Source organism: Pseudopodoces humilis, chromosome 3, assembly GCF_049639895.1.
Source record: "Pseudopodoces humilis isolate 2021_Gansu_Grassland_sample_001 chromosome 3, ASM4963989v1, whole genome shotgun sequence".
In the NCBI taxonomy this organism is placed as follows: domain Eukaryota; kingdom Metazoa; phylum Chordata; class Aves; order Passeriformes; family Paridae; genus Pseudopodoces; species Pseudopodoces humilis.
Genome location: NC_142202.1, coordinates 39,317,961 through 39,333,273, shown reverse-complemented (window position 1 = coordinate 39,333,273; position 15,313 = coordinate 39,317,961). Strand labels below are relative to the sequence as shown.

The 15,313-nt window shown below is 36.4% G+C and overlaps 1 protein-coding gene across 1 annotated transcript in view; it reads left to right on the top strand.

The window, feature by feature from the left end:
* PDE10A (phosphodiesterase 10A) overlaps positions 1 to 15,092 on the top strand; it is a 171,821-nt gene extending 156,729 nt beyond the window's left edge. Inside the window, exons 18-22 of the mRNA XM_005526937.3 lie at positions 807 to 979; positions 2,093 to 2,204; positions 3,977 to 4,057; positions 6,122 to 6,210; positions 10,632 to 15,092. Of these exons, the coding sequence (XP_005526994.2) occupies positions 807 to 979; positions 2,093 to 2,204; positions 3,977 to 4,057; positions 6,122 to 6,210; positions 10,632 to 10,749 (573 nt within the window). The 3' untranslated portion in view covers positions 10,750 to 15,092. The remainder of the gene's footprint in view (positions 1 to 806; positions 980 to 2,092; positions 2,205 to 3,976; positions 4,058 to 6,121; positions 6,211 to 10,631) is intronic.
* The last annotated feature ends 221 nt before the right edge of the window (positions 15,093 to 15,313 follow it).

The following is a 15,313-nucleotide window of genomic DNA, read 5'->3' as shown; positions in this document are numbered from 1 at the left end:
GACTTTTGACAAGTTGTTTTCCAAATCCTAGAGACAGCAGATAGTCTTGACTTTTCGAAATGTGATACAGCTTCATGAATGATAACAGTACTTGGATGTTGTCAGTTAAATGCACAATAATGCCTAGTGGAAATTGAAAAGTGATGGCAATGGTGTGTTACCAGAGCCTCCATAATGGAAACCGTTATCTTTAGTTTATGAGTCATTCAACTTAAGGTTGAACAAAGCAGCTTTTCTCCCTAAATGTTCATATACATTAAAATAATTATTTTTATATAGAAAATAATGTCAGTAAATGCAGTGATTTCAGGCACATTTCATTTGGAACATTGGGAAAACAAAATTATTTTGCATTTTTAACTTCAGTGTTTATTTTTCTATACTATATATTACACAGTATCAAAACTATGCTTAAGTGAATCAGGTACTCAGTTTACCAACCTGGCTCTGCAGACTTTGGGCCAAAATTGAACCATAAGTTTCCAAGCTGACACCTTCTGGAAGCATTGTGTCTATAGTGCTTTTAAATCAAAGACAAATATTTCAGTCATTTCTCTCTAGTATTACTTTTAGGCTTCAGAAGGAGAGGTCCCAAAAGGAAATTGGTGGCTTAGTCATATTATTTTTCATGGCAGTGTTTGCAAAAGAAAAAATAAAAATGGGAATTTCAGGCTATTAACATTTGAATTTGCAAGAAAACTTGTCATTGGGCTGTAAAACCGTCGTAACCTGTCTGGTGAAGTAAAGACTGAAATCATCTCAGAATTAGAGCTTGTGCTTTTTATTGGTTTTTTACTTTTTCATAGCTGGAAGGGCACAATGTCTTCTCCAATCTGAGCTCCAGTGAGTATGAGCAAGTACTCGAGATCATCCGGAAAGCCATCATCGCCACAGACCTTGCCCTGTATTTTGGAAACAGAAAACAACTTGAAGAGCTGCATCAGACAGGAGCATTAAACCTTAAGAACCAAACACACAGGTAAAGCAGCAAATCAGTAGTAGGTCCCTATGGCATTAGTCTAGAGAGAGAAACATTAATTTTTAAAAATAATTATTTCTGAATTATTTCTTACATATGTGATGTCTAAGACCAGCAGTGTGTAAAATTCCACATAGGTAATAGTAATTTCCATTGCTTTATATTTACGTTGACCCTTACATAGCCAATGACTTCTCTGTCTTAACTTAGGGGAAGTGCTCTTTGCATTTATTGATTGATTATGACTGTGTATCTGTGTATTTCTTCTGATATATTTGTCTGTTGGTACAGTTTTAATGACTACCATCACATTGGCATGCAGGTTAACAAGTTCTATGCTATTTCACATGGAATACACATTATTAATAAAGATGCAGGTGTCCTTAAGGGACATCTTAATTTCTCCATTGGATGAAAACAAGTGAATTTAACTTAAATTGGCAGTTTTCTTTATAAAACTTAGATTCACAAACCATAGATTTGTGCCATAAAATTGATTAAATAGGAATTGTTTTTGTGTGTGTAACTTATTCTAAAAATGATTTTTATACTACTGATGTTGTTCAGTAACTCTGTGAACAGGTTTGTCAGCGTGTAGGACAGAGTTACACATTAGATTCTTGTTCTGTCAGAGTTTGAATTCATTCCAACAAAGCAAAGATGGCATCTTGAGACAGACTCAGAAGCACTCCGTCCTCTTTTTAGGAGATTTCTTTCCTCTCTTTAAAGAACAAAGAAATGCAGCAATAAGATATGCCTTCTTTCTTTTTATAGACTTATACTGTATATTCAGAAAATTATAGAGGGGCATGTGAGTGTTTTAACAGTCAGGCATTCTGTGCCCTTGTCTATGTATGTGATTGTGTAGAGGATGGTCAATGAACTCTGGCTGCAAACAATGTAGGGAACACAACAAGGAATACAGTATACAGTCTGTGCTGTGCCTTACCAAAGAATCATAAACAAATGAGGAAGAAACAATAGGTGGCAGAAAATTTGTACTGTGTGTTAATTGCTGCTGATTAAACTGAGGAAGGGGAAATGGAGGTTTTGCAGAGCGATCATTAAGTCTATATGAAACTTACAGTTTAATGTTATTTTATTCTGTTTCAGAGATAGAGTGATTGGCCTGATGATGACAGCTTGTGATCTGTGTTCTGTAACAAAGTTGTGGCCAGTTACCAGACTGACAGCCAATGATATATATGCAGAGTTCTGGGCTGAGGTGTGTGATTCTTTTGTTTACTCTGCTTACAAATGGAAACATCCAAGAAGGAAAAACCCAACTCTAAGTATTTTTCAATCAACATCTTGATGTGATTGTTTTAAAGAGAGTTCCCTGGTGCATGCGTGTGCTCGTTGCTTACTCTGAAGTTATTTAATGAGCTGAGTTAGCTATCTAATTTTCAGGCAGTGTTTTTTTCTCTCTGTTCAAGATAATGTAGAAAGTATGTCCTAATATAAAGTGACCAAGCAACAGAACACAGAAGAAGTCATTAATTGTAGTCACTAACTGTAGTTTTTATAGAAATGCAAAATATGAAACCCACCTCCATGTCAGCTGCCTTGAAACATACTTACAAAGCTATAGTGTGAGTACAGAAAATGCTAAAGCAAATATGAAAAACATAAAATTTTTTTGACTCTTCTCTGTGAGCCAGCTCAACAGCAGTGTCTCAGAGAGAGCAGTGTCTTCAATACATTAAAAGTTACTTGACAGTTAATATGTACTGAGAATTGAAACAAGGAATTAAGCTGTAGTAATGTAATCATGTTCATAAATAAATATCCAGCCTCTCTCATGCCATGTGCTGAGGTATAAATGTCCTAATTGTTTAATTTTTAACGTGGAAGTAACTGCTCTGGGGATAAGAAATAAATTGCATAGAGTGGAGCTGTGCAATTTGGGAGACACGATGTGTTTTCAGGACTACTATTGCACGTGTGTATGATAAAGTGTTTTTCTTTTCCGTTATGTGCCCTGTGGAATCCTGCAGTATTTGGTGGGCTTATTTCTATTTTACACAGGCATAAAATAGAAATCAGGCCCATGGAGTTGATGTAGCATGCATATATTGTGGAGATTGTTACCCTGCCTGTTGCATGTTTATTATGAAATTCCAGATGTGCTGTTTTTGTGGGTGTATTTCATATTCACATGTTCTTGTTCTCTTAATTATAAACAGCTCAGACTACAACAAAATATTTGAAAAATGCTGACTGTATAAGCTCAAAGATCTAGTTCAGCACTCACTTTCTGAAATGCCTGCACTGGAAAGTGAGTGTTCTTATTTGTGGTATAATGGAGGTATAATGTTGACATGCCTCATTGGTTACATACTCAACTTTTTTGCTTATAAATAAAAAGACTTCTCAATGCAAATTTTGTGAGCTCAGTGGAGAAGGAAGGATAAAACTGATTTTCCATACTCAAAAATAGTAAAGATGGAATTATGGACATAATTGCACCTGTCCAGATGTTATTTTTTTTATCATCCATGGATGAGTTAATAAAGGTAGATGTTGATATGTTGTTATATATTGAAAAGACACAATTTTTGACAAAGAAGGTACACTGTAAATTCATCTGACTTACTCAGCTTTTCCTTGGATGGGTGAGTTGTGTTCTACTGGCCATGGTATTATAGTGCTTTAAACAGATATTTTTAAAGATGAGACTAACTGAGCAGATAGAGGAGAATAGGATGATTTCTTTGTGTTTAGTCTTCCAGTTATTTTTTATTATGGAGACACACTTGGAAACAAGAAAAATGTGTATACATTGATTTACAGCATCTGCTGCTTGCATTATCACTTAGGTGAACGTACAAAATGAGCCTCTCCTTGGGCATTTTTCTGAGATTGCCTCAGAGTGATACCACACGTTATTTTAAATTCTGGGTTTTTTAGACTGACATATAGAATAGAAGATGGAAATTAATTCAGGTCTCAGTAGTCTTGTTGTTGTTTTCTTAATCTCTCTCTACTTTTCTCCAGGGTGATGAAATGAAGAAAACAGGTATTCAACCTATTCCTATGATGGACAGAGATAAGAAAGATGAAGTCCCTCAGGGTCAGGTATGAACTCTCTGAGTAAAATGGTACTTGTTTATACATAAAACATTTCTTGTGTTAGTGAATATTGCTTTTGAAATTGGGTTATTCAAACCACTGAATTCTATGTTCTGCATGCAATGATGTTATTTTTTAAAGTAGCAGTGAAAAACTTGTTTTCAAATTTTTGCTTAAATGGCAATATGCTCTTTGCTGTAATCACTTTTTCCTTTCTTTGTACCTGTAGCTCTAGCTAAGACCACAATCACCTTGAATTTTTACAAGTGTCAATGATGTTTTTTTGTCTTAGTAAGTGGTTCTTTCAGCCCTTAGCTAGTGTCCAAAGGAGGGTAGGAAAGATGGTGAAGGGCCTTGAGGGGAAGCCTCACGAGAGGCAGCTTAGATCACTTGGTCAATTCAGCCTGGAGAAGAGGAGACTGAGGGGAGACCTCACTGCAGTGACAACTTCCTCATGAGGGGAAGAGGAGAGAGGGTCCAGCACTGATCTTATCTCTGTGATGATCAGAGACAGGACATGAGGGAGTGGCCTGAAGTTATGTCAGGGAGGTTTAGGTTGGATATCAGGAACAGGTTCTATATCCAGGGGGTGGTTGGGCACTGGAGCAGCTCCCCAGGGCAGTGGTCACAGCACCAGCCTGACAGAGTTCAAGAAGTGTTTGGACAGCACTCTCATGCACCTGGTGTGACTCTTGAGGATGAGCCTATGCTGAGTTGGACTCGATGGTCCTTGAGGGTCCCTTCCAACTCGTCATATTCTTTGATTCTGTGATTTTCATTGAGCCAGAAGATCTACAGGGTGACTGTATCTAATGTCCCATTATAGCTTTTGACAATTATAATCTTTTTCCACTGAAATAAAAAAGTTCCCCTTAAAATCTACCAAACAAGAAGAAAAAATCCAAAACAAATGGCAAGAAAATGAGGCAGTATGTGAAATACTGTGGATGAGCAGACATCCCATCTGTATGTAGCCTTGCCTTCTCAGCAGCTGCAGTTGCTTTCTGTTGGTTGCACTCTAAGTACTTCATCTCAGAGTGTGTGGTTCACAGCTCAGAAAATGTATCTTATTTTTATTTAAACTACACAGAGGATTTGGTTACATAGCAGTATGGGAGGAATCTTTGTGTTGATGAAGACAAGAATTACTCTTCAATTTCTGAATAAGGATCAAACTTTGGACTATTAAAAAAAGAGATATTATCAAATGCTTTGGTCATGGTACAACACATAGGATTTCACTAAAAGGCATTTGAAAATTCTTCCCAATTCTGCCCAGGGATCATAGGGCACAATTGTAATTGTCGTAAGAGTCTGGGATAACTGAGTGACGTCATAATGAATATCATCCTTGATAATATATAAGTAGCATTTTCTTGAAATTTCTTCATGTCATGAGGATTCAGCTGTGACATTGTAGCCATCACAGGCCCCTAAGACTGTATGAGTCAGATATCATTAAAAATGTGCTCAGTTGTTGTTCCCTAAATATGATAATGGTAAAAATATATTATTGAACTGCATACATGAGAAGCAAATGCAAAACTGCAGTCATTGATCACACTGCACACCATTCATAAATGCCCCCAGCATTTTAAGTACATTGAGCTATGCAATGCATACCCTGGAAGGCATCAGAACAATGCATAGTCTGACCATATTTTGTGAATGTTGCACAACCTTCCTTTTTTAAAAAATAAAATCATCACATGAATAATATTGCAGAATAATGTTGGAGAAATGTCTCTACCATCTCCACCTACTTCCCGCTGCTACTGACACCAAGCAAGTAGACATATCCTGAACAATTGAATCAATTGAATAATAAAAGGTTCTGTAGAAAGTTTATCTGAAGCAGCCAAATCAGTCATAAAAGAAAGGCATGTAAGCAGCTTGTAATTACCAAAGATTTTACTATTGCTGCTTATTTTAAAGTATTTGGATATTGAAAGCAGATGCAGAAGCGTGAGTAACCAATATAAGTAGTAATCAGGTAAAGAGCTTTGAGCTGTTAGATTCCAGTGTTGTAGTTTGCAACAATTTAACTATTTTTTTCATTCTTTAACATAGATTGGGTTCTACAATGCTGTAGCCATCCCATGTTACACCACCCTTGCACAGATCTTTCCTCCAACTGGGCCACTACTCCGAGCATGCAGGTGAGTAAATGTTCAGAGCTTATAGCTTGGTCAAGGAAAAAGCAAGAGTGCTTTGCAAGTTTGTCCAGAAATACAGATTTTTAATTTTAGAATTTGTGTGAACATTAGCAGAGATACACATCTCACATTAATCTGTTCAGAAAACCAGAGGTGACCCAGAGAACTACTGGGTGGGACTGTCCACTGTAGATCAAACACAGCTGAATAAAATGTGTTGGATGCTAAAAGCACTTGGAGAGAAACAGTTCTGTGTTTGTGCATCCCTGTCTGCACTAATTCAGTGTAATTTCCCTCTGTGTCCTTTTTACTTCAATATGGTTCCCACAACAAAAATTGGCTAGAATTCTCTTTAATTAAAAAATGTGTGTTTAGCATGTGGTTCAATTTCATATCAGATAATTTGTATTAAAAGTATTATTACTCTTTCTATTAAATTTATTTTTATTAAAAAGAAATATCCAGAAAATATTCAGTAGTTGAGAGCACAGGAGTAGTAACATTGGGGTATGGGAGAAGCAAATGTAACTTTCTCCTATAACACATTGGGTATGGAGCTTGGGTTGTGCTGGAAAAGAGGGAAGACTCCTTTACCTTTTGTCTGCTTCTCCACTTGCATGATGGTGAATTGCTTTGTAGGTAGATCTGTCCAGTAATTATATCCTGGGCCTTAGCAATCTTTCCTGACAAAAATTTTGCTGAAACTAGTGTATGCTTCATGAAAATGTTCCAGTTTCATGAAAACGTTCTAGTTTCTAGTATTTTCTAGAAAACCCCAGCTGTTTCATAAAATGCCAGCAATCATATCGAGTGGTTAAGGATCTGTTTTTCTATGCTCTTACTAGTACTCTCTCATACTTCTAGTTTTGTCATGCTCCTTAAATTCTATCTTACATTGAACTTTTTTTTTTGTCATGTATGGCACAGCTACCTCCTCTTGCAGATCTTGTGGACTACATTATTTCTGATAAGTAACAGACAAATGCCTTGAAATGAATGTAGTAGCTGGCAAAACAATTTCATTCACACACAAAAACTCTTTCATATAGCTGCGAGAAGATTACGTAGGTCTGTGTCAGTGTTACAGAGGACACTGCCTTATGAAAAACAGAAGCCATCATGAATAGTCAGCTGCCTCTAAGGTACCTCTGCTGGGCATGGCTATGCAACCCTTAGATGGATATGGAAGGAATATTCAGGAGGATTAGATACCTCTGTAGCTACTACATTAATGGGGCTACAGCTGGAATTTTGTTTAGTGTCTATACTTTAAGAGTAGATAAAGACATGAACAAACAAGAGAACATAAAGAGCTGAAGGAATGTTTTGAGATGTTAGTAGAGACTAAATAATGTACCTGGTTTATGCAAGAAAATCATAGAATCTCAAAATAGTTTGGGTTGGAAGATCCCTTGGAAGAGATCATCTAGTTCAGTGACCCCTCTGTAGGAGTAGCCATCTTCTGCTAGAGCAGGGCTTCATCCAACCTGGCCTTGAACACTTCCAGGGACATAGCATCCACAGCTTCTCTGGGCAAGTTTTTCCAGTGCCTCACCACCCTCACAGTAAAGACTCAATAAAAAAGAAGTGAATGTAATGGAAATTAATGGAAACTGGCCCTTAGAGAGGTTAGGTGGAGTGCTTAAGACTGCACAGTATATTTTACAGAAGCAACAATCTGGGAAGACACATATCTTTTGATTTCTGGCCACATGGATATCCCAATGAGGCTTATTTGCAGAAGTGGCCTGTTTTACTTGGTACATCATCTTTTACAACTCAGATGACGATATTTTAAGTTGAATTGTGGATATCAAACACCCACATAAGCATGTACTCTGGATAAAAGTCCTCCCTAATTCTGAAGATCATGCATGAACATCTCTTCAAGAGTTGCTTTCTCTTTAGAAGGTGTGATGCCTGAAGTAAAAGCAATCAGACTCCTGGCAGAGATTATATGATTTTTTTTTTTCTATTCCAGGAATTATGTTTGTAAAAAAGATTGTTGTAATGATACTTCTGAAAGCTACACTGGCACAGTCTCCACACTGCATAGAGCTCTGGACAGACAGCTCCCTGTCTTGCTGTTGTATATTCTTTAATTTAGATTGTGCTAATGTAGAAGTGAAACATAGATGAGTAGATAAAAGCCTCTGAAGGACTAAAGAGCTCCTTGAAAATCCACACCCTGGTATAAAGCCTTCTGAGGAGCAATTTGGTAGTTTTATCTTAGCTTTGAAATAATCCTCTGCTTTTTCTCTGAAGAGAATGAAGAGGAAGTTTGAGGGTTAAGATTTGGAGAGAGAGAATAGGAAATCTGAACACAGATATAACTTCAGGTGCCCAGTTAGAAGAAATTGATATTATTGCAGGGTCTAGAATACTCCAGAGTGTTTCAAATGGCTGATTTTGCATTACAATTTTGTTTTTCCTTTATTTTTGATGGGTAATTGTTATTCAGTGTGATCAGAGGCATGCAGCCTCATTCTTGTTTGGTGTTTACTTAGTTGCTGACTGAACCAATTTTGATATCACCTCTTTACCAGCAGTGCTCATTCTTGGAACACAATATTTAAGCTGCTGTGTCCTTGAGTTCTTTGAAACTCAGACACCAGCTGCAAATAATAGCAGCAAAAGCAGCCGAGGCAGCATGTCAGCATCAAGGCTTTTATTTTTAGAACCTCTGGGCATTTATTCCAGACACTAGGAGCCAGGGCTTCATTGGGAGCTCAAAGGCAAATGAATCATATTATCTATACCTTACTAAAAAAAAATCATAAAATATCCAACACTGATTTCCCTAAAGTAAGATATCACCTAAAGGTCTAGAAGGTTTTCTTGTCTGGTAATTTATTCCACATTTTTAAATACTTTCTTTTCATCCTGTGTAGATCAAAACTAATAGCCCACCTGTGTTACAGTGTTTAGAATAAGTCCTAGGTAAGTTTTGTGGCCTATGTACTCAGTAGGCCTGCCAAAGTATAAATATATGGTAGTGTATTTATTTAGAGGATGAAGTGATTTTTTCCTTTTTTTCAGAGCAAATTATTTCAAACTATTTTCCTTGTGCTTTTGGGTCTCTCAATTCTTGCTGAAATTGATATAATTAAAAAATAATTTTGGCTGCAATTCTCATTACTTTCCCAGGTCCAGGAAGGAGACAGAAGTAGTGATGCTTCATATTTTCTGATCCTTAGTGCCTGATTGTATGTGCTGAGGTTCAATGCCATATTAATGCTGGCTTCATAGCAGTTGGCATGAAGCACTGGCAGAGCATTTTCCTGCAGAAAATGTTGTAGGTATTAACCTAGAGGGCACCAGCTTTCTTCAGCAGACTTCATCAGATCCTGCCTTCCACCACCCCCAGAAAATACAACATTTTCTCTTCTTACCTGTAGGCTGTGCTTTCAGATCAGTATTTGCTGGTTTAACAAATGTTTTGCCAAGGCTGTGGCATAAAAATCAGAAAAGCTCTGCCACATAAATTCCAATGTGCTATCATGGCATGACGTAACATGGGAGACCTTTTAGTACTGTTGCCACCCTGTTTGTCAACCGAAGGCACATAGGAACTGTTGCTTTGGTAACTGGGATTTGACAGTACAGAGATGAAACAGTTGGGTTTGCTCTCTTTCTCTCTGTGTTTGAAGACTGAATGCTGAGATTTGGCTATCGGTTGCAAGGCCTATCATCAACATAAACTTCCCAGTCACTAGAGTGGTACTGGTATACACTATGTGTACACTAAGACTATGGCTTTGTACACCCTTCAGATCATTAGAACATTACCAGCTTGATTTCTCATCATTTTATGGCTTATGAACCAAATTTTGGACTTAGGACTGGCCAGGCTGTGAGGCACTAAAAGACATTTATGTCTCAAGAAAGGGGTACCCTTTAAATGTAGTAGACTGATAATATGATTACCACAATAGTAATTGAAAATTGATACCATGATCTTGGCATGCTACATTTTATATACTGTCAGGCAGCCCTTTTGCAGGAGTTTCAGAAAGCTTAATCTGCTTCTGTGCTCCAGAGTGCCATTGCAGAGTCTCTGCAGTCATGTCTCTCTTGGATCACAGCTGGGCTCTCCTGCAGCCATGAGGGCTATGAATTTGTCATGGAAGGAGGTGGTAGCCTCTAGCTTCAGGGCTTGCCTTGGGGAAGGAAGATGTACTGTAGGCTAGGATCAAGTTAACATGGATATGAGTCAGACAGAATTACAAAATGGGATAAATTAAGTCGAAGGTTGAAATAATTTATAGATGATAAGAGCTTGATGACATACAGGTACTAATATAAATATACTTACATAAATACAAATCTCAAAGTATAGTAAAGCAGACATTATTGTGAGGAAGAAATAAATCCCAGTAAATTTATGAACAGTGTCTTACCTTTGACTTTTTTTGCGTCTCCAGGGACAATCTCAACCAATGGGAGAAAGTAACGAGAGGTGAGGAAGCCTCTATATGGATTTCTTCTCAATCCCTTGCTCCTGGGACCTCAGATTCTCTTCCTGTGAAGATTGATGACTGAACATTAGCAACAGATTGCTTTAACCTGAAAAGCACCCCTTCTTGTTTTGGGGATTGTTTTTTGTTTTGTTTAATTTTTATTTGAAAAAGAAAAAAAAAACAAAAAAACAAATGGAAAAAGGAAAGCTACGAAAGGCTAAGAAGTAGACCTGCCTAGGAAGGTAACACCCATGGAGTTGCCTCAGCTAAATGACTCTGGCAGCCAATCTCCTGACCTACACCAGTGACACAACGTAAACAGAGGGAAAATGACAACCCAGATGTTTTGGAGTCAGCTATGAAAAGAGAACTTACAACTTGTGAATATAAAAGACTGGCCTTATCTCATGGGCTACATTGCTGAGGCCTTAATTTAAAACTGATGGGGGGTGGGGGGTGGGAAATCTTATGGGGTACTTCTAAATTGTATCTTTCTAGTAAGGGTTTCAATGGTACTTTTATTATACCGTACTGTGGCTGGCTTTAACACCAGTGTCACTTGGGAGTTCTTGGCTATAAATAGAATATACCCATTGCTATTGTGAATGTTTATGTGTGATCTACTTGTAATCAGTTTGAACTCCAGCAGAATCCTTGGAGACTATAATTTATGCTTAGGTTACAGTGAATTCTCTTGCTGCAAACTAAAGGAAAACCAACGTTCAGGTTAAAGTTTTAAAGTACTTCATTAAGCATCATGATGCCAATTGTCTGTCACTCACAAGGGAAATGTTGATAGAGCTAGTGATGGTGCTTTGTTCTTTAGGATGTTTTTTAAACCTAGACAACTCCTCCCTTAAAACACTGGAAGTACTGGATAATTATCCCCAATATGAGAGGGAATTTCAGGTTGGAGTTTTTGTATCCATAGTGACGGAAATATTGGATTAAAATTTAAATGTGACAGCAAAGATTTCCTTGCCTAGCTCACAATTCAGTCATAATTTTTATTTCTATCTACTGAGCTGTATTTTAAAAGGTATTGGAGATATACCTGAGGTATGCTATCTGCTGGGAACAAAAGCCTTGTCAGAAAAGTCAGGTCTGATAAGAGGGATTGTGGTACCATCACAATAAATCAAAAACGTGTTTGTATTGACTAGCTTTTGTGTTGCACAGTAACACTGCATGTCTTCTACTGCTTTTTGCCCCCATCACAAAATGAGTGAAATTAGAAAACTTCTCCATTTGTCTGTTTGTTTTTTTCCCCTAGTTAGCAAAATTTCCAAGTTTAGAAATGCCTTTCTTAGTGAAAGAATAGCTGACTGAAGAAAAGTACACTAATGGTGTGTTTACAGGTCTGTGCTGACTTAAGCTTCAGCCTTACAAACTTATGCACAGACTTACATATAATGCCACTCTTTTAAATTTAGTGCAATTGTACAGAATATGTTTCACAACACTTAATTTGCCTTTGTCTTTCTCTTCAAAATAATGAGAAAAAAAGATCTTCATAGTAATCCACACAGTAGGTGAGAACACAGTCTTTGCATACCTTTCACATACAGCCTATACTGCATTATGTGCTTTTTCACAGATAATGCACTCTTGTGGGGGTTCCGTGATAACATGGCCATTGTGTAACTGCAACGAGTAATAGTAGTGACCTCAAGACAGAACACAGGTTCTCTTTTGCCATCTCCTGTCTTTTGGGCTCTGTTGCTCTAATAGGCATGCCAGCTTTTGGGTTTCATGTGAACAACTTGGCCTCTTGAGTTTTGCCTTCTGTTATGGTCGAGCACATGTCACTATCTGTTTATGTGTACAGTACGTGATCCGTAGTTGCATAATGTATAAATGCACCCAAGCCTTTGCTGTATAGTGAGATCCCACAGGCTGAGAATTCAATATGATGTTATTTTATTTGTATGATGCATGTTACCTTGTAAAAGCCCCATAATTTTTTTTTTTAATTTTTTTTTTTTGGTTTGCCTTACCAATTCTAAGTGCAGAAATTCTTTGGTAATCACAGCAAACTGGTTTGGAATTGAAAAAGAGCAAAAACAAAAGAGAAGAAAAACATGACAAGAAACAATTACACCAAAGTAGAATGAATAATATCTCATGCTGTGTCCTCTACTTTCCTCCTTAGCCTTTCTCTTTCAGCTAAATAATGCAGATGCAACCTTTCATCCACTAAGTACTTGAGACAGAATCCACGGCTCCTAATATACATGGAAATCATCTAAATCTGTGGTGACTACAAAAATATTCTTTGAAATTCAGATACCCCAACAACTGTATGGAATGATTTCCTTCACAGGTTAAGTATATTTGCTTAAGCATATTTGCATTGAATGTATTGGCCGTTATTTTCCCTTTTTATAACCTTTCCATTTAAAAATGCTGATCCTAAAAGCATTGCAAAAGTATTCCTTATCACATTTTATCTGTGTGTATGGAAAGGTTTTCATTCATCTGTTGCTCACTGACAGTAAAGACAACTTCACTAGTTCTGTTTCCTACTGGTAAAAATGCTTGTCAGTATCACACACTATGTTATGTTTTCAAGTTTATAGTAAGTACTGATAGAGGGCATTTTTCCCTGGAAAATTTGTCAGATTGGCAATAACTTGTTCTATTAATGTCTCAAGTGAATCAGCTACTGTTTCTAATACAGAACTATCCAAACCACTTAAAATATATGTTTGTTATAGTATAATGTCTATTAGAATTTTTAAAAAGTGGCTGTGGTTTGGTTTGATTTCCAGGTGTGTAAAAGGAGAAAGGTCATGATAAAATATTACTCCTTGTTAGGACCTAGACCAACAAAAGTAGTCATGATGAGCTGGTATTTTTAAGCAAATATAGTCTGTCTTAGCATTTACAGATTCATGTGTGTAAATATTTTGTAGAAAAAAGACATGCACTTTCAAAGTCAAACCCACCAAAAGTTAGAACTTTGGAGCTGCATTTGAATTTCATGGCTCAAAGACATGTTGAGATTTAATTGTTCAAAGTTCAGGATTCAAATTCACAATCGATTAAGATATCTAGGTCTATAAGGCATCTGACTCATTAAGTTAAATTTTGAAAAGTCGTTCCTCCTTGCATTTTTATCCTACTAAAAGGATTATCTTGCCCAAAAGAATGTATAAAAAGCTTAACAGATCTTTCCTTTCCTAGAAGTGTTAGATTTTATATTCCTAGAATTGCATTTTTCTTGATACTAATTCCAGCTGCTTTTCCCTCCTACGTCCAGTAAAGGTAAAAGCACTGTTTGAAGTTGTAACTGAGCATTTCTAATGTCTTATGAGCCTGAAAGGTATGCACTAAGTGAGAAAAATAGTTGACATAGCATGATACTTATCTGAGACGTTGCATATTTTATTACAGCATGACAAATTTCATTGTTATGATTAATATATGAATTTTGCATGATTTTGCAATATTCTACTGTAATGGTTCAACTCATGGCGGTAATTATTTTTCTATAGGTGACCATTAGAGAAACGAAACAGGGGGTTTTTAGCTGGAGTATTTGATCAAGCATATTAAATTGGAGAGGACATGCAAAGTTGAATTCATCTTTTTATGTGGCACAGATTTCTTTCCTGTGTATAACCTTAAAACAGTGTGATCAGTTTGCTGTGACTGCACTTAGAGCATTTAGTGTTAAAATTGTAGGAGTAGCAAAAAGCACTATTCATGTTAAAAAATAGAGATTATTAGATGCTCAAATCAATCATGAACCTCTTGAAATAATGCATTTGCCTCAAACACTGTGATATTGGACCAGTTCTGTGAAGTGTAACAATTAATTTATTAATTCTAAACAGAGAAAAGGCTTTCTGCACACTACTACAAGGAAGTTCATGTTCAAACTTTAGGTTATATATCCCAATCTAGCAAAGGCACATCATAACTTTTGTTTGCTTTCTGACCAAAAACTGTGCTCGATTGTAATACGGGTGTATACTCTGTCAAATAAACCTAAAATAACGGACTGCTTTCTAGGGTAGATCAAACTGATTTGTAGAGTAGTTTCATAAATATTCCAAATTCAGGTTGGGCTGTTATGTGGAGAAGAAAGAACTTCAAGGTAACAACATTCAACTTTACTACATTTAGTGAGCTGAAAAATTTGTTTTATATATATATATATTTACACACACATATATATATATATATGATACATATAAACTATCTTTGTAAAAAAATATGCAAGTGCAATAATTTAAAGAGGTCTTAACTTTGCATTTATAAATTATAAATACTGTACATGGTGTGTAATTTTTTTCATGTATTCATTTGCAGTCTTTGTATTTAAAAAACAAACCTAAACCTTTACTATTACGTTTGTACAATAGAACAGTAAGCATTTATTATGATATAGCTAAGTTGTAAATAAATTCACAAACCAAACAGCCAGTACATATGCATATATGGGTGTCCTATTGTGAAACCTGTTTTTGCTTTTACTGCTGGCTTTAGCACAGCAAGACGACTTCTGTGGATATGTAATTATACATATAAATATATGTATGATACATAAAATATATTTAGAAATGTTCATAATTTTAATGGATATATCTATACATATACTTTGGTGTGAATATTACTGAATACAGAGTTTTTTAATATTA